The 25684-nt window shown below is 41.1% G+C and overlaps 1 protein-coding gene across 9 annotated transcripts in view; it reads right to left on the reverse strand.

Annotated features, from left to right (window-relative positions):
• Window positions 1-25684, reverse strand: part of LOC111587668 (ryanodine receptor 3-like) — a 122043-nt gene that overhangs the window by 24661 nt on the left and 71698 nt on the right. For all 9 annotated transcript variants that reach the window (XM_055005905.1, XM_055005900.1, XM_055005904.1 and 6 more), the window contains 29 exons: window positions 24207-25011; window positions 23609-23809; window positions 21535-21637; window positions 20776-20907; window positions 13615-13888; window positions 13363-13477; window positions 12693-12825; window positions 11208-11311; window positions 10878-11013; window positions 10442-10628; window positions 10167-10275; window positions 9960-10080; window positions 9245-9414; window positions 8118-8338; window positions 7767-7857; window positions 6779-6919; window positions 6022-6185; window positions 5791-5869; window positions 5161-5250; window positions 4923-5069; window positions 3937-3999; window positions 3699-3774; window positions 3318-3441; window positions 3047-3162; window positions 2852-2919; window positions 2624-2745; window positions 2167-2216; window positions 1284-1344; window positions 158-396 (listed from right to left, as the gene is read on the reverse strand). In XM_055005905.1, the coding sequence (XP_054861880.1) occupies window positions 158-396; window positions 1284-1344; window positions 2167-2216; window positions 2624-2745; window positions 2852-2919; window positions 3047-3162; window positions 3318-3441; window positions 3699-3774; window positions 3937-3999; window positions 4923-5069; window positions 5161-5250; window positions 5791-5869; window positions 6022-6185; window positions 6779-6919; window positions 7767-7857; window positions 8118-8338; window positions 9245-9414; window positions 9960-10080; window positions 10167-10275; window positions 10442-10628; window positions 10878-11013; window positions 11208-11311; window positions 12693-12825; window positions 13363-13477; window positions 13615-13888; window positions 20776-20907; window positions 21535-21637; window positions 23609-23809; window positions 24207-25011 (4442 nt within the window). The remainder of the gene's footprint in view (window positions 1-157; window positions 397-1283; window positions 1345-2166; window positions 2217-2623; window positions 2746-2851; window positions 2920-3046; window positions 3163-3317; window positions 3442-3698; window positions 3775-3936; window positions 4000-4922; window positions 5070-5160; window positions 5251-5790; window positions 5870-6021; window positions 6186-6778; window positions 6920-7766; window positions 7858-8117; window positions 8339-9244; window positions 9415-9959; window positions 10081-10166; window positions 10276-10441; window positions 10629-10877; window positions 11014-11207; window positions 11312-12692; window positions 12826-13362; window positions 13478-13614; window positions 13889-20775; window positions 20908-21534; window positions 21638-23608; window positions 23810-24206; window positions 25012-25684) is intronic.

The following is a 25684-nucleotide window of genomic DNA, read 5'->3' on the forward strand; positions in this document are numbered from 1 at the left end:
GAATTGATAGGAACACTGCATTCTAAAGCACTGTAGAAAAATTGTCATGGGTTAGAAGCATGTAATCATGTATTCTAATAAACTTAAAGCTGACACTCAAGTATTTTGCAGCCTCTCCAACAACATGTTTGATCATTCCTTTGCTGTCAGGACTCACAAAGCAGGTCGACTCCGAAGTGGTGTTGAGTGATGTGTTCAAACAGAGCAGTTAGGATGGGGAGCAGAGCTACAGTGGTATAGTTGATATTCTGCGACACTCCTTTCATCTGTGAGCGGGAGTGAGTGAACTTCCCCAGCTTCAGGTTCTCGAAAGTTTTCTCCAGGTCCTCTGCAGCGTTCTCAAAGAAAGTCCTGAGCCCCACCCTCACCATCTCTGAGCCCGACTTCATCACTGTCCTGTTGGAGTGAACGAGAGCATGATAAATGACTGAAACCAAATGAGGAGATATGCAAGGGCAGGGCTATAATAAACCACAGGATATAACTCTTGGTATGCAAAGGACAACGCTGTTTACCCACAGTAGGACACGCTCACATATGCAATTAACTCCACTCTCACAGTCACTGAAGGTTTTAGTCATGAAATATGAGACGTGAGTATCAACCTGACCGCCCTCATACTAAAACATAAATGATTTATTTCATGAATTAGGGGAATATTTAAATCCAAGGTGAGATTGCCAGTGTTGGAGCTTAGAAACACTATATGACACTGAAATAGCACAATGCATTAATAAGATTAGTCTGTCCGTTTTCAGCATTTCACAGTTCATAACATTGGTAAATGAATTACCCATTGTTAAGTATTAATGTGTCCCAGAAGAAAGGAGAAATGAAAGACAGAGTCTTTGGGCTTCAGCTGTAGCTCTTCAGCACAAACAAGACACAATAATACATTGCTACTTTAGCCTCATTATGTGTGAGCAGCATTAACAAACAGTACATTGTCTCTAAAGAACACTATGAGCCTTGGGCAACATGTGCTGCATGAAATTTGTGCTGCTTATTTAAATGCCAGTGGAGGCGCTTTGTTAATGCCAGCGCTTCCCATAAGACTCCACAATTCTAAATGTTTAAAAGAGAACATTCATGACAAATATGCTACTCTTGAGGATCCAACAGAGGTTAAATTCACTTTACAGTAGAACAATATAAATGTCCTTCTAATAAATTTATGCTTAACCACAATCTGTATCAAACATTTTGACATTTACATTTTTTTCAACTTTTCATTTTAAGAAGAAAAATTCCCTTTCGTTTTGCACTCTGCCAAATTGACCCACCTTGTGTCCAGAGTGTGTGCCAGGATATGCAGACAGCTGACCATGGTGGTGGAGTCACTTCCTACAAAACACCACAAACACACACAGTCACCCACATGTAAAGACTGTCTTCACTTTGTACTGAGCTCTCTCTCATGACAGAGCTGAGTTTGTGGTCACCCCACCAGTGGGATGTGCAGGTTAAGGTTTCATTTAAATGTGTTAAGGTCAGTGGATCAATGTCCAGTTCACCACCTGGGCTGGATGTGGGATATCCACTGCAGTTAAAGGCACAGTGGTTGAAGTAATGAAGTCAGGGGTTTAGTTGGCTGATTTACATATGAAAACCTCAAAATCTAAATAATCAATGATTATTTCAGTGGCTGAAAGTAGGCTCAAGTTGCTGTTGTTTTAAACAGTAGCAGCATTATGGGAAATATGCTTATTGTTTTTTTCTTTTGTTGTTTTGTTTGATGAGAAAATAGAGACCGCTCTCATTTATACAATCAGCAGCCAGTTAGCTTAGCTTAGCATATAAAAGTATTTGCATAACTTCATGTAATTTATAAAAACGTACAAGTAGCTTGATTTTGTTAGGTTAGGAGCAAGTTAAACAGGATGTTTCTCCGTTTGTTGTCTTTAATGCTAAGTCAGTTTCTGGTAGCAGCTTCTTATTTATTGTACAGGCATGACAGTTGTATCAATCATTTAACTCACAGCAAGAAAGCAATTAATTTTCTGAAATGTCAAGTTATTCCCTTAGGGTTTGACTCTGCATCTTTATAGATAAATATTCCATTAATTTATTGCTCAGTGTGCTGCTAATAAAGCCCTAAAGACATGACATACATGTATAAACACACATGCACATGCATTCCTGACTATTGAGTAGGGAACAACTTACCAAAGAGAGAAATCCTATGTCTGACAAGAGCTGCCAGTTTACAAAACAGGCTGTAGACGTGCAGAATAGAAACAGGGAAGAAATCAGAAAATCACAGTGAGTAAATGTTTCTATAGAAGATTAGTAATTAAGATTAGATTAGATTCAGCTTCATTTCATTGCACAGAGTACAAGTACTAAGCCAATGAAATATGGTTTAGCATCTAAACAGAAGTGCGAAAGCAGCAGTAAAGTGCATTATATACTGTGTTGGTATAAAAAGTATGTTACAGTATAAACAGAAGGAAGAGTATAAACAGAGTGTTATGAACGCAATGAGTACATGAATAGAATAGCTGTGGATTTGCTTTAAGTACAATACAATATAGGATTAGAACACTTGAAAAATTTGAGCAGACAAGCAACAATTTGGTGTCATGCTGCATTGTTGCGTGGAAGTAAATGTGTGAGTGGGTACCTGGTGACCATCTCCTTCTCCTTGTTGGAGGCATAACCACTGCTGCTCAGGTTCTTATTGGGGGAGGAGAGGAAGTAGAGAGAGTGGTTCTTGAAGTACTGGTCGATGAGCGGGAGAAGAACCTGAAGGAGGGCAATGATGAGGACAAGAGCAAATCAGTAAAATGAAAATAATATTATTTGAAAGTTGTAAGCATTTATTCTAAGCTGCTTCGTATGACTTCCTTACTTTGGCAAAAAACTTGATTTCTTGTTCATGAGGTGACCTGTCTGTTTTTCCACTGGCAGCCATGGCTTCTGGATTGAGAATATACAAAAGATGTTTAATAATAGTAAACTCTTGTATGTCTTTTTAGGGTCTTTAGTCTTATGTAATAACATATGTGAGAGAAAAGTGTGACCATTGGTCTACAAATGTACATACCTAAGTGTGCAATGAATTCCTGGGCTGAGTCAACATACTTGAGCAGCTTCTTGAGGAATTTATAGGCAAACCTTTTCTCCATAGAAGAGGAATCCTGCTCCAAGTCCTTCAGACCTCTGCAACATAAGAAGACATTATCTATAAATTAATATTTTGACAACACTAAACTCCTTTAATAGCATTTGATAAAGGACTCCATTGACTACTGATGGTTATGAAGTGGTGTAAAGGCCTTAATGTAATATCAATGACAGACATTGGGCGTATTGACCTTGTGATGCTATAACCATTAATTTGCAGGAAGCGAAAAAGGTCTTGAGCCTTCTCTCGATCACGGGCTTTCTCCTTAGCTGTCAGCGTGTCGTAGGGCACCAGAAGAGGGTGTGTCCCTCCACCTGGACAAAACAAACAAACAACATAGTGTTCAGATGTGATCAGCTGCAGTGTTTCCCTGCTTAATGTCTGTGTGAGGGCAAATGGCAAAACAAAGTGGAAGCATCGCTCAACTGAACCTGTTTAGTCAAAACCAGCTGGATAGACACGTGTACATACGGCGTAGCACTTTACCCATACAGAGTCTCTGTCTGTCTGTTTTGCAGGGGTCTTTGTGATGTAGACTGTGCATTCATGATTGACTTCATTAGCAAATCACCTCTGCTTCCAAGGTCACTTTTTTTCTTCTTGGCCCAGATGTTATGGTAATTTTCAGCCACAGCCTCCACCATCCCCTTGTACCAAAGACAAATACAGACAAACTCAGCGACAAGCAAATCTCGCCCACGCTACTCATTGGCATTCAGCTAAGACTGCTTTTGATCTTGTATTCAGTCTGAGATCGTTTGATATAATAAAAGGAAGAAGTACAACAAAACAAATGTGGGGTCGCTCACCTGCAATTCCCTGGATAGAACCACGTTGCTTGTGTCTATCGGGCTCGGATTGAAACCATTGGCCTGGAAATAGATGCACGTTTGGAGTGAAACAAATGAACACTTGGACAACATAAGATCGATGCTCTAACAACATTTGTTTAAGGATTTTTCTTTGGCTTTGTGCTTTCAGCCTATTGTGGAAGGAAATTAGCAACAGAATCAGCTTTGTTTTCACAGTAAATATCTGATCAGTTTGTTTACAACTGCATACAGTAGCAAAGTTGTTGAAAAGTGGCTGTGTGAGTGAAAGCAGCCCAACCTCAATTAACAATAGTAATAGGTATAGTGATAAGTAATACGCAATGGATAAATAGTTGAAACTGTTTTCATAGAGTACAGCTAATGATTACAATTTTATAAATAGCTGTCAAAAAAATTAGAAAAAGAATGCTGAAAAATTAGCTAAGAGTAAAAATAAGTCACAACAATTAGCTATATCTAATTGTTAAAAATAGTATCAAAAATAGAAAAGCAAAAAGAAGAAATGTCAAATAATTAGGTAAAAGTAAACAAACCATTGAAATTGTTAGCTAGCAGTGACGCTAATAATTAACATTGAAATAGCTAGCAAAAACAGAAGAAAAAAACAGCAGAAATAGCTAACACTCACTTAAAACAGTCAAACCAGCTTGACATAAATGCAAAAAATGATTACCGCATTTTAATGGCATGTTTGTTTAAGAGAAAAAGTATGTCATAAAAGATAAGATTTTTTCCAGGCATTAACGTCATTGACTTTATCTACATTTTTCATATTGGAGATGAACAATTTTCAGGAGACTTGATTTTATGACCTTTTTTCATTGCATACTATATGTCAGTCATGATGCATCGTGAACCTTTTACAACACAATATTAATGCTCTGGTGGGACGCGACAGCAATGAAATTTTTTGTGTTTCCAATTCTTTTCTGAGGCAGAAACATTTATCTTTGGTACTTTACCTGTGAAGCCTGAGATATCTTTCTCATTTTCTCATTCTCCCTCTGTTGAGACATGCTCTCTCCATCCTTAGTCCTGTCGATGCTCCAGCCCATTGCCAGTATACTCTTCAGGGACTCTCTTATTGGCCATCTGTAGATCTCCTTCTCCTGATGCACAGACGCAGAAATGAAAGCAAAGAATATACCCAGAAGCCTTAGTCTTTACATCATCTCTTCAATATTATTCACTACACTGTACCTTCTCTGTAAGGGCTTTATAAGTCCTGAGCTGAGGGTGAATCTTCGCCTTCTCATCCACACAGTCTCCATATTTCCACCCCAGCAGGACCTGAGGCACAAACAGAGAAGGTGAAAACAATCCTAACTGCCCTCAGAGTCCCCTGAGGATAAGATTTATTATTTGACAGGCAGAAAGATCAAGCACACACACATTACAGAGTTATGGTACATTCAGATCTTGCCGTTCTCAGCTCTTGCTAAAATTTTTTTGACAGATGCAACAATGCAAACTAAGCAGCTGGCACAAAAGAGAGCAGAGGTCTTCTGCTCAGAGACTACCACAATTATTGTCAGCATGCCCAGAGCATCCCTTTCCTTTATATCAAAAAGAGGCACTACCAAAAGGGAAAACTGCTGTGGTACAGAAATAAATGAAAACATGGAGATATTGATCTGGATTGATTTTTTCCCCACTTTTATATGGTTGAAATGCTTTTCAGTTGATTATCGTGCTGTACAATATTTCTTCAAGGTGAGACATTTTTAGTGTCCCATCCTTTCCTTACAACACTCATGACTTGCTCTGAGTCAAATAGTGCACCAATTAATACCCATTTCCCCTGGTGGAGGCTCTTATCTTTGGCCTTACCTTCTCTGCAGACCATTTCTCATGGGAGTGCTCGGCATATTTGTTGGCAAAATGCTCTAGCTTCTCTGGAAGAGCAATGCTAGAAAATAAATAAATTGTCAATTAGTTTACAAATGTATGCAAACACGTTAGTGAAGTCATGTGCAGTTGTGCTGTACACATCATTACAAACAGAATGTAATTAGACTGATTCTTTATTTCTCATAGATGTCTGGCTCGGAAATCTCTTACTTAGCAGTACTGATGGGCTTGGGGTCAAAGTTGCCCTGAGCGTCTACAGACACAGGCTTTTCCACAGTGGTATTAATGGAGGCATCTACGTAGTCTGGTGGCAAAGCTCCAGCTATGGCACTGAGGCAAGGCATGGCCATCTTGAATAGCTCTGGGTCATACTTCTGCATGGGGAGAAAGAGAGAAGAAAGCTTAAATGTAAAATTTGTCTCTAAATGTTGTTATAGTACATCTCTGCAACTAGAAATGTTACTTAACAAATGTAAAGTAACGTATTTAGTTGTTCGTTAAAGCTAAATAAAGCCGTACAGCTACTCTGGTCTGAGAGAAACAGCACAACGGCCGGCGGAAGAGACGCTAATGAAGAATTATTCTAAAAGCTGAAGAACCACTGCCCGAGAGGCTTTGGATCAATGATGGCTGTCCAGATATTGATGTTTTCAAACGGGCCCTTTGCACAGCCTCCTTTCATGAGTGGGCATTTAGAGAGATGTGCTGAGTCCAACTATCTGCATCGCTAACAGTCCTCAAGGTATTTGAACCAACGAGCCCCCTGCATACATACATGTTAATTGATATTGTGATGGATTAGCTGACGTGAACTGTTTTCAGTGACGCACTCTATTATAAAATGTTCTTCAACAAGAGGTAGATGTCAGCTGTTTCTCAACTACATGGAAATGACCATTATGAAGTCAAAATGAAGAAACTATAAAGGATCTAAGTAGCAGAATAAACTTGATAGGTTCCACCTCACCCTCTGGGACAGAGAGTCAAACACTCCCCAGAAGATCTTCTTGGTGAGTAGAAGTTCATCCTCAGATGCTGTACCGAAGCTACCCCAGCCTGACGGGAGGCAGTAGAACTTCCAGTTCTGCTCGTAGTGGTTGGTGAGCAGCTGGAGGTCACAAAGAGAGCAGAGGGCAAGACATAATAATAAATATAGTGAGTTTAGATGGCTCAGAGTGTTGTTAGAGATGGATAATCAGCATGCATGCTACTGCAAACACACAGCACACTGCATGCATAATAAACAGCACCTCAAAGGGAATCACTTCTCCCATTCTGAGCACAAAACATATAAAATGTGTACATGAAAGTGAGGAACAACTCCGTCTTCCATTTCACAGGCCAGTCACAATCTATTACAGCTCCAGCATTTCTCTCCTGTGGCCTGACAGATGGAGTGGAGCAGTGGAGCCAACAAGCCTGTAATCACACAAGTCCAGTACTTCATCCCCTTTTCCCTCCTCGAGCTGCCCACTTCTTGCACACCAGATGATTAACACCACAGGTGTGATGCAACTGTGCACTTCTGAATGTGTGTGTGTGTGTGTGTGTGTGTGTGTGTGTGTGTGTGTGTGTGTGTGTGTGTGTGTGTGTGTGTGTGTGTGTGTGTGTGTGTGTGTGAGAGGGAGAGTGAAGTGAACACCAGTTATATTACATTAAAAGTACACCCTCTCTAGAGTCAGTGGAAATAAGCTGTAGGTAGCTCGCCACCAAGTTGACAATCTAAAAAACTGGGGGAGTAAAGCGTAACCAAGCAGCAACCACACAGATAAAGAAGAGGTTAGATCATGCAGAAAAGGAGAAGACAAAAAAAAAGAAATTGAAAGGACAAAGATTAAAAGTAACCAGCAGATGATGAGGGAGGCTGACTAAAAGTGAGGCATGCAGGGGACATGAGATAAAGGATGACAAAGGGATTTAAAGAGAGTGAAAGAAGTGAAGAAACTGTTGCCCACCCTTAGAGGCATCTTGCAGTAATCAGTCAGCAAGGGCACATCAAAGACGAGGCGGCGCAGGAGCTGCTGCAGCATGGAGGGACGAAGGTGCCTGCAGAATAGGGTGAGACAGAGATAAGAGTGCTGCTGCCCAGGGCTGCCTTTAAACATGACATCTTCAGACTCTGACCAGTTTTGTCGCATTGACTTGGAAGAACATTTATGGAAAGTGGGCTCTGATTTACAGTAGAATTTCCCTAGAAAGCTGATAAAATATGCTGCTGATCTTCGCTTCTCCTGCCAGGTGAGATATGAGTGTTGGTGTATTATCACCGGCTAGAAAAAGTTAGATAAGTTTGTTGTGCTCCTTACTTGCAAACAGACAGCAAGCACTCCTCTATTGCATCTCTCTGCGCCTTGGTCAGTGAACGCCCCTTGGAAAGGCGGTAGATAGTGTGCAGAGTGGAGTCGATGAGGGTGGCGTAGTGTTCGGTGCCGGCAAAGAGAGGGGCGCAGCGGGTGAGGAGGGGCAGCATGGCCGAACCAATGTAGCGGTTCATAGCCAGCGCTGTCTCTGTGGTGCACAACCCTTCCTGTAGAGAGAAAATATCACGGTAGCATTTGCATGTTAATTTGAAAGTTAAATTACTATATGTAAATTTAAAATAACACTTGTGCAAAAGAAAAATCACATGTTGCCAGCACTTTTTGGCTAGCCTTTCTTGAAGTGCTATGACAAATAGCTGAGGGTGGCTCATGTAAGCAAATTCTGCAAAGATTCTGCGTCGTTATTACTTGTGCTACTGTAAGCAGAACCAGGCACTATTACAACCTCAATGACCTCAGGTACTCGCACATGCATTCAATAAATTAATGAGTGTCTGTCAGTATAAACAGGACTATGTTTACATAGATGAATCAGAAATAACAGCCATGGGTTGAGTGATATTCTTTGCTGTTGCCACATTAACAATGTTGACCAGGAAAGACATCAGCTTAAGGGAAGGCCACATCTAAAAACAAAACAAGTGTCATAGAGGACTGAGTTGTTGCTGAGGAGATCACCAGACCTCAAGCACCAGCTTGAATACTGAATAACTGACTTAATTGCTTGCCAGATGCTGAAAACAACTTTTCTTCCCTTGTGTGTGACTGTGCTTTGAATTAACCTTTTTAACAAATTACATGATGATAGATTCATTTTATCTGAAAGTCTGCACCATATGGATTGCAGAGTTTGGGTTAAGCAATCTAGCATTCTGTACCAATGATTTAGTTCATCTACTTAAAACTCTATAAACTTTTTCTTTGATAAATAAGAGTAAAGAACAATTACATTAATCAAACATAATGAAACTAGAACCTCAGCTTAATGAGGAGCTCCTCATTAGTATAAAAGGTTCCCAATATTATTGATCCTGAAACTCCTTGATGAAGTTCATGTTACAGTGGCTGGCGATTCATTATTTCTCTCCCACGCTGTTGTCAGGTCTGCCTACCGTATCCAAAGTGGTAGCAGCCCTCAGGTCAGGCAGGAAGCCCACTTCGAGCAGGTGAAGCAGAAAGCTCTGGTCTTCGATGCCATACACTCTGTCTAAAAACAGCACCATGGGGGCCTTGTGGTCTGGACAGAAGCTGGCGGACATGTCTGGCTCTGTCACCGACCCATCTGAGAGAGATCGAGACAGACAAAGGAAGGCAGAGCATCTTGAACAGCGTAATCTACGCAGGTGTGGAGCGGAGGAACACCGAGGGAAAAGCGTACAGTACATAATGGCAAGTCTTTTCTGATTATGGGAGTCATGTGTATTCATTAGGCAGCAAGCAGCAGTTTTCTGGTGCCGGAGCCTCAGATCGCTGTCTTCACTCTTGGCCTGCTGACAAAGCTTGTGTGGCGGTGCTCACAGCAGCAAATTTAAGAGGCGAGCCTTGCCATGCTTATGCAGATCAATCAATAGAGCAAGACAGCTCGCTATACAAATGATCTGGCTTACTCAGAGCTATGGGAGTGTGCAGTAAAGCGTTGTGCTGATTAAAAAGGCATGAGCAGTGAAATGAAATCAATAACTTTCCACTTTGCACTGAATGCGCAGAGTTTCGCCACCACTGTGTTTTCATGTTTGCTACATATCCTGTCATAGCATACAAATGAGAAGCTTCTGTTGTCTGGTGAAAATATCAAGATGTTATCAGAGTGAACATGCTCATCAGTACCTTTGTTGATTATGGGCATTTTGAGTGGTATGCTGATAATTCCTACAAGGTCCTCAGTCGGAACCAGAGAGCGCAGGATGGCACGAATACGCAGAGCTTCACCTTTCCCCTTGTTGATGAGCTGATGACAGGAAAAGCAAGTAAATTAGAAAACAACAGAAGAGTTCAGGAAAACAAGAAACAATTCACAGCTTTTTACAAACATACATGCATCTCAGGGGCGCACCGTCCCAACAGGTCAATGAGTGCAGAGTAGAAGGACATGATGGCGTTGCCCATGTGGACCACCTCCTCCTCGTCATCACCGTCAGCAGATCTAAGAGTGGGAAAAGTGAAGAGATGAAGCACAAAACCCGCCTTGAGGAAGAACAGTTTTAAAGGGCATCATAGCTAAGATGCAAGACAAAGGGGATCAGCGGCTAATCTTCGAGGTAAGCCCTCAGCACTGATTTTATAGGATTTGCTTGATTTTTATGGCTTACACATCAGAGCTGACTCCCTGGACGGAGCCTGGCAGGTCCAAAGCAGGCGTCTCAGAGATCTTAATGGCTTCCTTCATTGCGGCCAAGAGGCCGTTCCCTCCCTCTCCCCTCAGTGCAGGTCCGAAACACTCCGGACGACGGATGAGCAGTTTGACCACGACGCTAGAGTTCTCCTCCACGCTCTCCCCTTGGAAGACAAAAAAAAAAAAAGCATTTGAGTGTATACACACATAGAAAATACGTAATATCAGCAACACATTCAACCCCTTCATAGCCTTAAACAAAACTCTAGCTCGATAATTCAGCCTTATTAAGTTCTTTCACATCTTTGGGATCTTTCTCTGCATGTTTAGATAGAGAAACAAGACAAGAATAAACAGAAAAAGAGAATGAGAGACAGACTTAAAGAGAGACTGGATGGTAACAGTAGTCATACCATTGACAAAGACAGCAAACCGCAAAAAGGACAGGTAACGTTCGCCCTCAATGGGGTTCCAGCCAATGTCTGGATAACCTTTAGCCAGAAGCATTGGGCAACTTTGGAGACCACAGCCAGCCAGGTAGGTGACCACCTGCAGAGACATTACATATATCACATCACATGTAGTCAAAAAAAACCCATATGCAACTTTAAACTGTCCATCCTTGGTGGATTTACTTTGGATATCTTTATCTTAAAATGCAATTATGCATGTGTAGATTCCCTTTTTCAACTGATTTTACAGTAACTGAATCTCACAACTCTTTTTTTTTTTTTTTTTTTTACCTTATCCAGATCAGGTTCTTCCAGTGCCAGAGCCAAGCCATTATTGTCCATCACTGAAGAAGCAGCCACATCTAGAGGGGTGGAGCCCCTCATAGCTGGAGAAGCTAAAACAAAAATAAAGCCGCTTATACTCAACTTCTTACAGCAAGTTCTACTCTATTTTATAATAGTACTAGTATATCTAGACAGCTACAATGTGCCAGTGTGCACACTTCAATTGATGCTAAAGAAACAGCAGGGGGTGGTATTTCCCCTCTTGGAGATATCACCAGGAGCCAATGTGCCAGCACACAGTTAACACGAGTGTGAGTTCAGTTTGCACCAGATACTTCAGTTATATCAGATTTAATAGAGCTGGTGGGAACCAGTTTATGTAGCACTGTGCTCTCAAACATGTTAGTACACTGTGGCTATTGCTTATACGCGTCCAAATAACTTTTTTTTCTTAGGACTTCATTTTTATTTGGTTTATCGTGCTACATAACTTGGTGCTACCTCATTCACAAGCAACACGTGGAGTAGTGTGGAAGCTTTCGTATCTGGGTACAAGGTTGTGTGCATCTAAGGGAGACTCTCTCATACACACACATCTTTCAAGGTGTGAGGCTAATATACAGATAGGGGACAAATTAGAGGAAAAACTAGAAACCCTACAGTGATGGCCTTCAGTGACTTTAGTTTGGAGTGGGGGGCATTGGGCTGGCAAGGTTTGGGTCAACTTGTCTCTTCAGAGGAAAGCATCACTGCAGAAATATACAGAGTTTTTCTGTGATCGCCTTTATTCTCGAATAAAATATTTCTATCCTGACAAAGCGGTCTCTTCCCAGACGACAACGTACCCATCCATAGGGCATGAGAAGTCACTGACTGGTTTGATCAACATGAAAACGATAGGTTGCCAGATCTTAACCCATTTGAACACTTACAGGAGATCTTGGATCAACAAATTAGACAGTGCTCTCTGCCACCATCATGAAAACTTCAAATGAGGGAATATCTTTTGAAGGAATGCCGTTCATCCCTTCAGTAGAGTTCAATAGACTTTGAGAGTCAAAGCCAAGGAGCACTGAAGCTGTTCTGGTGCACAAGTTACCAAACACCTTTCTAATAAACTTTGTGTTAGTTTTTCCTTTGATTTTTCATCCATCTGTATGTGAGCACAGAGGAACAGAACAAGTCTGCTGGTGGCCAAAGGGTGGTTACAATGCATCACCAATATTAATGAGAGTGTTGGCAGTTTTTGCAACTCATCTTTCATACATTCTGGAGCTTGTTTTATAGATATGTTTGGGTCTTTCTGAAGGAGAATATGACAACCACTACATCTTTATATTTAGATACCTTACACCCTCTTGTAAGTTCTACATATTTGTAAGTTTTGACATGAATCATCTTCATCAGGTAAAACCAAGCAGCAGTTAGGCATCAGCAGTCATTGGACTAAACTACAATCAAATGTTGAATACTAAATGGAGCTGCACCCACCTAGGCCCACGCTACTATTCTCCAGCAGGTAGCTGAGGTGGTCGAACATGGCTTTCTGGTTCTGACGGCTGATCCGGCAGAAGTAGCACAGGAAGCGACAACAGCTGGCCACCATCTTTGGGAAGGCAATTTCCTATAGGGTAGCACAAACAGATTTAGAAGTAGGGTCACACATTATCTCTTGAATATTAATTCAAGAGTAAGCTTCATGGTTCAGTCCTGATTTTTTTTCCCGAGGCAAGCTAACAAACTGTCTCCTAAAAAGACAATAATTTGACTACAGGTGGTTTTGGAGCGGGTGCTGCTTTACTCTGGGGTACTGGGTTTACTGTAATAACTTCCTTTAGGCTTGCTACACTACATTCCCCTGCATGTCTTCATTCCTAATTAATGTGTAAAAGGTCAGACCTCTTCACACACTGCCAGCTAAACAGTCGGCCACATGCTGCCCTTCCTGCCCTTCTGCCTAGACTCTGCTGTTGTCAGGACCGCGTCTTCATTAATGAGCACTCATCCTGCGACCGTAGTTCCCACCAAATGCTAACATACAAATGTGGACTAAAACACAAATGCTCGGTTAGAGAGAACATCATTCATGGCGAGGAGGTGCCGTGAACTCTGCAGGTGCCTCAGGAAGCGCAGACTAACATAGAGGTAGAAGTTGTCGAACCTGGGACTTGTCTCCTCCGAGCACATTGACCATCACCTCCATGACAGTTTCATGCATTCCAAGTATTCTCATGAGGTTTGGATGCTGGTAGAACACCTTGTTGTTCATGATGTCACTGGTGAATTAAAACAGACGGAGACAGAATATTAGATGTTCATTGAAAAAGTGACATCACAAATTGTGTATCTTCTAAATAAAAATGGAGATTTCAAAGAATCAAGGAAAGTTGGACAAAAAAATTTAGTACCCTACCCCAGTCCATCAATCATTAGCTTCTCCTCCTCCTTTCCCATACGAACAGACAGCAGAGATCGGATCTGACCGAGGGAGGCCAGGAGGTTTATAGTGTCCTGGACCGAGGCAGCGCTGATGGTGTACGTCTTCCTCATGGCTCGGAGCAGCTCCCCGATGCTGTCGTACTGCCTCCTCAGCAGGCTGAACATCTTACGGACAAGCTCCGCGTCCTGGATGTGACACTCCTGGGCCCAGCTGACCATGGTCTGAGAGATGAGCTCCTTCAGATTTGCTGGAAAGATTTTTTTCAATAATTTGAATATATGTGGTAATAGCAAATTCCCTGTTTTTATCACGTTCTAAATGAAACGAACAAGAAACTTTGCTGACATAAGATGCTGTAAGTGAGAAAAATGACAATCACACACTTTGGATAATTCAAACAAGTATATTACCTTGTTTAAATGATCCCACACTTATAATGCAAATCATAGCATGCAAAATTACTGAAGTGACCTTGGACAGTATATATTATGTAATAGCAGTTAAGCCATAAAACTTATGCCTTTTATGGACACGTCTCTTGCCAAGGGACCTTTATACGTCTCCCTTTCTCAGAGATGAATAAAAATTACATCATTAAACATGATTAAAGCCACAATAGAGTGATTTTTGAGGGAGTTTCAGGAGAAGTAGAAGTTCACTGTAGCAAGTTGCCAACTTTGTCTCTCTGTCACTTGGTGTGGGGCAAGCAGAATTTTTTCACTAAAAACTGCTGCCATGACCGGTGAGAGTCCATCAGAACAGTAAAGATCTCATCATAAAACCAAAAATGAGTTGAAAGATGCTAAAATGCTTAGTAGAGCTGAGAGAAAGTACAGAGTTTGATCAAACTTTTCAGTGGATTCAGCAACACAAGTGACCTTCTTGACATAACTAACAAACATTTCATTTATCGTTAATGCACAAAACATAATAAATGCAGCTTTAATATCATCTAGGTATTATTATATCATGCAACTTCCTACACTATATTGCTTTCAGGCATCATTAAAACTACCTAATGAGCATAAAGTTACATTTATAATAAGGAAAATGATATAGCTAGGTATAGAAACTACATTTTTCTTACTCAAAATGAATATTGCTTGAAACGAGACAGGATTTTCTCGTATTAAATGGTAAAAGGAGGTGTGCTTTGGCAGTGAAGTGCTCACTGTAAGCCTTACTGTACATTTTTGGATTTAAAAGAAAAAATATATCCCCCTTCCATTAGCTGAGGTCGCACAAACAGATAGCAACCTCATTGAAGCACTTATGCACACAAAGATGCACATTAACACATAAATCCCAACACAAAGCTCCATTAGGCTGAAAGAGTCTCCACTTGACTGGATGCTCCCTTTTTTAACAACCAATGCTTGAGCAGTGAAAAGAAGAACTGGCTCAGTAATGCAAATAAGACCTTGAGCTTGAGCACAGAACAACAACAAAAAAAAACAGACAGATCTTTCACAGTCTATCACTTGGTTTCAGCTTGAGCAAAAAAACAAAAAAAAAAGAACTCTGTGTGTGTGTGTGTGTGTGTGTGTGTGTGTGTGTGTGTGTGTGTGTGTGTGTGTGTGTGTGTGTGTGTGTGTGTGTGTGTGCGTGTACGTGTGTGTGTGTGTGTGTGTGTGTGTGTGTGTGTGTGTCAGCTGCCTCTTTTAAAGCAGAGGTAATCAGGTGTGTTTCAACAATGTCAGACCTTTTTTTTCTACTCTGTGGAAAAGAAAACACAGTTTGCGAGCTCATTCATGGAAAGGCACATTTTCAGTGGAGCGGAAACCAAGCCGTGTTATGTAAAGAATAAGGAAGGGAAGAGGATAAGATATTAATAGTTCTGCTTCTGAGGTCAAAAGAAGACATTTGTTTGGACAGCTCATATGTGAGTTACCCTTAAGGCTTCATTAAAACTGGATCCATAGGTTGTGTGGGTGAGGGTGTGTATTTCTTCTTGGGGTATGAATACACAAAGGAGAGAAAGACATCAATTAAACAATTCAGAACCATAAAAAAGGAGTCATTTGAACAGAATTGATTTCCTTAAAAGCACTGCAATTAGCTGATTGCATTTTTAAGGTCCCCGTGTCAGTTTGGTTGATTGGATGTGTTGGTTTTTCGAATGACTCTTTGACACAGGGTTGTCAATCAGTGCAAGGGTGTGTGTGTCTGTATTTTGTGAGATTGGGTGGGGAACCAGCAGAATGTCAGCTGTAACAGATCCTGCTGCCGAGGGGCGCGTAGGTGTCAGAGAAAGGGCAGAAGCACCAGCTTTTTCCAAAACGAGAAGAGACATTTCTTCCTCTCAGCCAACAGTCTCCACAACACCTGACTCTCACTCCGTCACACGATCTAACACACTCACTCATTCCCTCTCCATCTGCTTTGCTGCTGAATACACCCCTCCAGCACTTTCCCCTCACTACAACCTAACGTACAAATCTGGCCAGTCTTGAGTTACACCGATGGAAGCCAGCTTATTTCATGGTGTAAGACTTCACACACAACTCCTTTGCTCTCGTTCTCACACACACGGATTTCTTCGAGGCAAGTCGTCATATCTGAGCATTAAATGCTCCTGCTGTATGAACCATTCATCAGAGGAGGAAAACGACTTCTGCGCTCCTTTGGCTTCATTCTTATGAAATAATGGCCAAGGCTACGGCGCCGTCTGTATCTTCAGGGTCTCTGGGAGTGAGATGATGTGATGGGGAGGAGGAGTTATGGCTGGAGTCACAGCAAAGAATATTTTTTGTCTTCTTCACTCGCTATCCTACAGTCTCCTCATAAACCCTCTTTTAGAAAAATATACCAATAAATGTCAAGTACACTCACACAGCTACAAATGAAATACGTCTAGTTCTGAACAAAACAAAACAATCTATCATTATTGGACACACAATATATAATAAAAGGACAAATCATAGCACGACTGAGCAGTGTTAGTCATGGTAGTGGATGATCGCTGTCAGTCAGTCCACCACTTGTGTCCAGGCTGAATTATGTCAACAGCTAATGGATGGATTGTCAAAAAATGTGGTACAGATGTTTATGGCACCTGGAGGCTGAACCTCAAATGTTTGATGATGCAACAGTAACTCTAATCTTTCCTTATCACACATCCCCAGGTCTGAAAAGTGAAGAGAATGCGGAAGAGAAAAAAAAAAAGGACTTAAATCTGCATTCCTTCTATTAGCCAGCAGGAGGTGACTCCACTGGTTGCAAAAAAACAGCCTAATTGTATAGAAATCTAGGAAAAATTATCCTACTTCTTAAATAGAGTACAGTGGTCATTTACTGTTCAATCTGTGCATCTACTGGATAGATGTGACCTGTTTTCATAAAAAAATGTATTCTTATGGATCAAAAATTTTGTTTGGAATGAATATTTACAACTGTAGGATGTAAATATGCATGTTACAAACTAAATAAAGTCCCTTTCATGTAAATTATTGCCCCACAGAACCCCTCGTGATCAAAAATTCCACAGTATACCCATAGTTTTTCCATTCAGCTTCATCATTAGTCCATTTCAATAATACATTTTATTGATGAGCAGCAGATTAACGTGTGTGGAGCCCACTGGAAATTTGCTTTTAAATGCTGTGTTGCACTGGACAAACAAAAGTAGAATGTCCACCACTTCTCTTCAAGTTGAAAAAGGGCTGAACCAATTTATGCATGTGGCACAGCAGATGACTTCATTGCTTACTATGAATGGCAGAAATGTCTGTGTTTTCTGAACCATCATTTAAATGTAAATGATAATATTAAAAAATGGTCTGCCTCTGCAGTGTAATCGGGTAAAGGCCTACATAATTCATAGCTGCAGTGCTGTATTAATGTACTTGAGTATTTCACAGTGCTTCAGGTGAACTTTTTTCTTCCAATTCAAGGGACATCTTGTTTCCTCCAAATGATCAAAAGGCAGAGAAAGCATTTAAAAAAGATAAAACATAATTGAGAAAACTCTGGCTTCGCCCTGGCAGGATGTGGCTAATTTGCTAGTCAGACTTAATTAGATTTAACTTTGAAATGCCATCAGTGCAGTCGATGTGAATAGAATTTGTCTGTGGTCCAACATTGTGTTGCAGCTGAATTTTCTGAATGTTAAGTTTGAAACAAGCTGTTAATCTGAACAATCCACATCTGCAGAACACAATGTGTACACTTTTAATGAGAACTAGTTCTACTGAAGAAATATTAGCATGCCGATATTAACACTCAGCTGTAAGTACAGCTTCAGTGTTTGTGTAGCTCTTGGAAGCTCGTCTGGCTGTACTGCATCAAAGCCATTGAAAGGGGAAAAGAAAGCAGTTCCAACTAAGAAAGACAAACAAGTCTGGCTCCCAATCAAGCTTTAAGTGTCACTACAAACATGTACAATCACAAAATGAGTCAAATTAAAAACATTTTTGGCAGATTTTCCATTATTCCACTTCCTTCCTGGCTTTTCGAAGCATTCAGCTGTTTAAAAGTACTGTGACGCTCCTGAGCTCCGGCTGCCAATGAAAATTATTCTTCTGATCTGTCAGACCTTGCACAACTCCCCTGCAGAGACCACAAACACCATAACGCGAAGCATTCCTTTGGGGACAGACACACACTCCTCTATTTTCATCCCACCTTGCTGCTTGCTGCCAGAGATGTGTGTGGTGGTCTTATATGCTGCTCTGTCAGGGTCGTACCTAATCCCTGTGGAGAGATTGCCTTTCAGCGTCTGCAGTCAGCAACACCGAGTTCAGCCCAAATGTACCCGTGTGCAATCTGGCCACTTCTTCTTGTCTGCATCACTCAAGAATAGTCTGAGACGGCAAGATTTCAAGTGGTTTCTTAGAAGGGTTTGAAGAGTAAAAAGTACACTCTCTCACATTGCTATTTAGCCAATCAAAGGCAGATATATGAGGCTTTTTTACTGCCAGAACAGGGTCATTTTTAAGACTATTTGAGACATACACTGATAAATAGAACTCAAAATACCCAAATCTAAGCAGAACTTTCAGGGCTAGCAAGACAAGGGAGAGTGGGTTTTTTTTTTTTTTACCAGTAAATAATATTGTACAATCAGTCAAATGATTGGTGGTCCTTTAACCAGAGTGGTACTGGAGATCGGAAATTAGATGCAGCTTGCTCTGCATTTATACCGTTGTGGCGTCCCAATGATTGAGAACGGTGATTGAAAAGGTTTTTGTTACCGTGTGTGCTCTCAACCTTGTGTAGTTTTCCCAGTCCACGCCTGTATGTGTCTACGAGTTTAATCAGGTGAAGGATTTGGTTTTGTCACCCGTTTTTTTTCTCTCATTTCTTCTTGCCCGTGTCTTGTGGCGGCTAACAGAGGATGCTCTTCACTCTGGAGCCTCTCTTCCACCAGGCTTCGTATTACCATAATGAAATTGAAAAGAAATTGAAATGGAAATGACTGCTACCCGGTGACTCAGTCCACATGACACCGGCAGACAAATAGAGGCAAGACTGAGGGTGCTAGAACTGCAATACAGGAGCACCTCCTGTTAATTCTCCTCCACCTCCCTCTGTGCCGGGAACAGAGACGGAGAGTTCGTACAAAAAGAGGTGAATGAGGCCATGGACAGGAAGAATGTAGTGGGGAGTAAATGGGCAACATGTGAGTTCAGAGCTTGTGCCTTTACAGGTAAATAACAAATGTTAGACCAGCCGCAAGAGAAAGCGAAACCCTTGAACATCTGTAATGTGAGGTAAAAGCTTTTAACGAGAAAGCTTGCTATTCCCAATGGTTTAACTGTTTTTAGTTTGCTAGTGTTTCAGTATGTCTCTATAGTTGTAACACCATAATTGATTTCAACCATATTTATATAGCATCAGTTCACAACATACACTACCAGTCAAACATTTGGACACACCTTTGCATTCAATGTTTTCTTTATTTTTTTTTATGACTTTCTACATTGTAGATAAATACTGAAGACATCAAAACTATGAAGCAGATATATAGAATTATGTAGCAAACAAATAATTGTAAAATAACTAAATATGTTTTATATTTTAGATTTCTCAAAGTAGCCACCCTTTGCTTTGATAACAGCTTTGTAAACCCTTGGCCTTCTCTCAGTGAACTTCATGAGGTAGTCACCTGAAATGGTTTTCACTTCACAGGTGCATCTTGTCAAGGTTAATTTGTGGAATTTCTTGTCTTCTTAATGGAGTTAAGACCATCAGTTGTGTTGTGCAGAAGTCAGGTTGGTACACAGTTGACAGCACTATTTGACAACTGTTAGAATCCATATTATGGCAAGAACCAATCAGCTAAGTAAAGAGAAACCTGCAGCGACATGCCATCCCATCAGCTTTTAGTTGGATCATCATTTATTTTTCAACAGGACAATGACCCCAAACGCACCTCCAAGGCTGTCTAAGGGTTATTTGACCAAGAAGGAGAGTGATGTAGTGCTGCATCAGATGACCTGGCCTCTACAGTCACCTGATCTAAACCCAATTCAGATGGTTTGGGATGAGATGGACCACAGAGTGAAGGCAAAAGGGCCAACAAGTGCTCAGCATCTCTGGAAACTCCTTCAAGACTGTTGGAAAACCATTTCAGGTAACTACCTCATGAAGCTCATCGAGAAAATGCCAAGTGTTCAAAGCAGTAATCAAAGCAAAGGGTGGCTATTTTGAAGAACCTAAAATATAAAAAAAAGTTTTGACTTATTTCACACTTTTTTATTTACTACATAATTTCATATGTGTTCATTCATAGTTTTGATCCCTTCAGTGAGAATCTACAATGTAAATAGTCATGAAATTAAACTTTTGACTGGTAGTGTATGTCATCCCATGGCACTTCACACAGTAAGGTGAGGAACTTGTAAATTTTGAACAGAGAACCTAACAATCTACAGTTTCCTTTGGATTCTCTATGAGCAAGGAGTCAGTGGAAGTGGGAAGGAACCAAAAAAAAAGCGCCTTTAACGGGGAGGGAACAGAAAAACCTCCAACAGAACCAGGTTCAAGGAAGATGGCCTTTGATGCCTTCTGAATAGAAAACTAAATCATCCACATATCATCGGGCCAAACAGAAACAGGTTGTTTCACCCAGATTTAGTTATAATGATCCAGTAGGAATCAGCAGTATTGCAGTAAAAGCAATGATTTGCTCACATGGTGCAGCTTGCTCCTTCTCTGTGGGCTCTTCTGCTTTGTGAGACTGGCCTTTGATCTTGTTCACCAGCATTAGGAGGCGACCTTTGATAGAGCTATCCTGCTCGTCTTCATCTTCCTCCATAGGGATTCCTGCACAGCACAAACAAACACACTAGATTCATAGAGCATAATGAAAGTGTATCTCTGTGGAGTTTGCCTTCCTGCAGGTGCAACAGGCATCTCATTTGTATGATGCGTAGTATGTGATGTCTATCCCTCTCCCTCAGTGTCTTTGCAATTTCAAGCCATGACAGGTTGGTGCTATGAGGCATGGCAGAGACTACCATTAGATCAGTAGTACCACACAGGGTTGGGCAATTCAATAATTTATCAAAACATCAAGATGTCAGAGCAATCTTAGAGGCAGTGAACTATAAATACTGTGCCGAGAGACGGAAAGGGACACAGAGAGGAAAACAAAGCAATTTAAGAAGTACGGATACAAATAAGCTGTTGCCGACACAACGGCAGCTCACAAAATAGCAGGAAAAAATGCAACGCAATTAGTGTGGGAGCTTTTCCATATCAGTGTTTTAATTTTTATTTCCATTGTTAAATTTTCATGCAAGCTGAATGTGTAAAATGTGTGCAATAATTCTAGAATGAATCAGCGCATTTTAAGACTACTGCATCATGTTATAAAACAATAATTTAGGTATTGTAATAAACATAAACAATAAACCAGCTTGTAACGTTTTTCCTAGATTTGTTACTCACCACAGTGGAGCTGCAGCTGGTTGTGAAAATCGTAGAGTTCCTCCTGGATGTCGGTGGGACACGGACAGTCCTCGCCCATACTGAAGGTCAGCAGCATGTTGATCTAAAATATGGAAAAATACTAACTTAAGACACATGTAAAAGCTATAAAAACATATAAATTTACCAAATAAATTAATTAAATTGCCCATTTTTTAAAATTTAATTTGCCTCCTGGTTCGTAATTCTGTTCCGTAGTTTCAAAAGCATCCTGAACATGATGTAATCTTACTGAGGGATTCATAGAGGAGAGAAAAAAACAGCTTAAGTGGCTAATTCTCCTCCCGTGCACTCATAGAATGAAGGACACCATGGCATGTCATTAAAGTAGAAGTGCTGAACTCTGTCTCCAGCTGTGACCTTAAAGAGATACTGTATGTGTGTGTGTGTGTGTGTGTGTGTGTGTGTGTGTGTGTGTGTGTGTGTGTGTGTGTGTGTGTGTGTGTGTGTGTGTGTGTGTGTGTGTGTGTGTGTGTGTGTGTGTGTGTGTGTGTGTGTGTGTGTGTGTGTGTGTGTGTGTGTGTGTGTGTGTGTGTGATTGTGCAGTTGAGTGCGTCCTCTCGCTGGAGCAATGGCATCACAGACCAAGAGGGATGAATTGCCTTGAAGCTTTATTCAACACACACTCACAAAGAGCAGAGCTTTCAGGAGCGTTTGGAAGGAACAGCTCTCATTCTATCTGAGCCACGAAGACAAAATAAGGGAATTGAACAATACAAGAATCTTAAAAAAATAAAAAAAATCTGAGGGTGGGAAATGAAATTAGCCATGTATGAGGAAAATTATAGCACATCTGACCCTCAATTATCCAGCTGCACATGTAATTTAAAGCAGCGAGCGCACACGTGTTCGGTGTGGTCAGTTATTATAGATTAATTTATGCCGTTTCCATTCTTCCTCTAAGTGATAAACGATCACTGGCACTTACCCTCTGTGGCTAATTTGCACTTTTACGTCACACGAGCGTCATTAAGATCACATGGCAGACATGTGAGCAGTCAGAATCACATGAGCAGAGGTGTGAAACTGCTGGGTAAAGATGTCCCAAGGGAGCACTACATAGATGAAAGTGGTGCTACAGACTCTCGGTTTATGGCAGCAGAATAGCAGTCATACCTGCAGTAAGAAGTCATTTTGAAGCATGCAAATTTGTCAGTTTAAAATATAATGACACCTACTTCTATGGTTTTTCACAGCACGCCTTCTTGTGCCCTCCTACTACCGACAGTGTTGCATGTCACATAAGATATGTATGAAATAATATTCATAGGTGAAGAAATATAGGTCTATTCTTCATAGAAAAGTCACGTCAGCTGTTTTGTTTCTGTGCAGATCTGCAGATAAATACCCAGTCTAAAATAAACAATGAACAAAAATCCAAGGTCCTGGACACCCACAGAAGTGATATCACTTGTTTTGGACCATTAGAGGAGTGTGTGGGAGAATGCAGACTGTGTCTGACTGACATCTTTCTCACTTTCTACTCCGCTTCCACAGTGCTTTGGAGATTAGTCTGACTATGCAAGACTAGTTTTGCCTCCTGCCCCCAAGGTAGGACAAATTCTACTTTTATCACTGACATTGGTGCATGGAGTCTAGCTCTGGTCTAGACAGACAGGACCAGTGAAATACCTGCATGAGTGTGTAGGGTCTTAAAGTATACAACTCAATGTATTAATAATAAACAATAAATGCATTTCTTTCATTCTGGTCTAAAGTAAAATTTACTTAAACTGGACATTTTCAAGGCCAAAAAACCCATCATTAACTGATTCATTACTTTGTTCATTTGTTTATGATATATAACATAAAATGTAGTAAAAATAACTGTTGTCTCCTGTTTTGATGTCATGCAAGTTAATAGACATGTACAAGTCAAAACCTCTTTCAGCACCTATACTGGCTTCCACTTTGGGAGCCACAGGCTTTAGTACCAGAAATTAGTGTACTGGATCCAATTAGATCCAAATTTTACTTATTTGCCCAAAGCTGCCAGACCACTTTTCCATTCTTCATGATGGTGGCCTTGTCTCACCTGTTCTTGAGGTGGTGATCGGAACTCTTTGGTCTTCTTTGCCGTCACAGCAGCAGACATATTGAGCGCCAGCATCAGCTCATTGTAGCGAAACTTCTGGTTGTACTGCAGCTTGGAGACGAAGCTGTCAGAAAAGGACACGATGGCCTCGATACGGTGCTTCAGCTCGCAGTCGCAGAAATAGTGAAGCAGCTCGCACATCTGGAGAACAGACAAGGGGAGGAGACGAGCATTTGCACCAGCACAGACACTGTTGCATCACTGTTGCACGTCTAGACGCAGCTGGTACGAGCAAGAGAAACATGCAAACACCTTATGGCTTCACATTATCCCACTTATTAAAGAGACGTTTTTACTCAAGAGATCATTTGTTGAATATGAGACAGAGCCATTTTATGTTTGACTGACTTCTGAATGGGCCTATTAGATTGGAGCAGTTATGGAGCATGTGATTGAGAGCACAGCTGTGTTAGTCTTTAGCAGTGAATTGGCACTTGTAGATGAAGATGTTCATTGATTTTACATATTTCAAGGATTTGCATTCAGTGTTTTATGGTTGAAGAGATTTAAAACGATGCATACGTGTCATTATCATTACCTGTCGTTTGACGGGCTCCGGGAGTCTCTTCTCCAGCAGTCCTTTCATTGGCTGTTTGGCCTCTTTCGCTGCCTCCTCTTCACCAGCCTCCACTGCCTTCTCCTCTGTCCCCGTCAGTCCCTCTTTGTCTATGGCCCCTGTGACCCCCTCCTCACGTGTCTCTCTGAACACATTTGGATCAATAAGCAGTAAAATCTTATGAACATCCTCACTACCTAAAACACCCATAGTCAGCAAGGTGCTAATGAGCTTCAAGATTGGCACAAACTGGTACTCCACCCCTCCTCCTACGGGGTCTCTAATGTGGTGCCCGCCACCTTGAACAGCCTCTGTCAACATTGATATTGCTTTCTCCTTTAATGCATCCAGTGGGATTTGGGGACTGTACAAATGCTCCCGTCTGGTGTTGATGAAACAGGGCGGTACAAAGTTGAGGCGGGGTTTGAGAGAGGTGCTGAGCCCCACACCTGGGGGTAGGTGCTTTTTGGAAGCATCGGAAAAGAGACGAATGGAGCGCGTCTCCGCTGTGACTGGGATGATGAACTCGTCTTTCATCATGAGCCGTGCCTCTTTGGCCGTCTCCAGGTGGATGCTGATCAGAACATTGTAGAAGCCCTCACGTAGCATGCCTGACAGGTACTGATTGTCGATGGTGTATAATAGCTGCGACTGGTCCAGGTGGCTGCACAGAGCATGAGCCACACGGGTGTTTCCCAGAGCACAGAGGGCACAGTAGAGCTTCAAGGTGTGGTAGTGGAACATCCTCATGTCCTCCTGCTCTGACAGCTCCATGATGTCAACACACCTTTAAAAAGAAAGAAGCAGGTATTTGTATAATACATTACAATGATCTGGTTTAGTCTATTTAGAGGCCCAGACAGTTATTATTTACCATGTTGGTTAACCCTTTGAACTTAAATACCTGCAGGCAGGTTAGAAGGGCAAATTATTTTAAGTTATCGCCAAAATGAAACCACTTATCAGAGCCAGAAACTGGAGAAACAGAAGGAATAATCACACTTTAAATTTTCTGACAGTCTTTCAAATACTGATCTGTGGCGTGTAGTTTCATTGGAACTTTAACAAAAAATAAACTTAAAATTGTGATATTCCATCAAAATCACTTTATTCTTCAGGTCTAACATTTCACATTTGCCGCCAAATAAATAATTTGCAGTAACTAACAAAGAAAAAAAAACAACTTCTGTACTCTTCGACACAACTGTTAAGTCATTAGTGACTACGCTAAAAACAATAGCCACATGACAAAAATTTGGAGATTTTCAGCTGAAGTGCAGGTTGTGCACTCCCCTCCAAAAGTAGTGGAACAATGCGGCCAGTTAATTTATTTTTGCTGCTGACTGAAAAGACTTGAGTTTGACATCAAACGATGAATATGAGACGAGATCAACATTTCAGCTTTTATTTCCAGGTATTTACATCTAGATCTGAAATCTAACTTAGAAGATAGCATTATT

The sequence above is a fragment of the Amphiprion ocellaris genome, chromosome 20, assembly GCF_022539595.1.
Source record: "Amphiprion ocellaris isolate individual 3 ecotype Okinawa chromosome 20, ASM2253959v1, whole genome shotgun sequence".
NCBI lineage: Eukaryota > Metazoa > Chordata > Actinopteri > Pomacentridae > Amphiprion > Amphiprion ocellaris.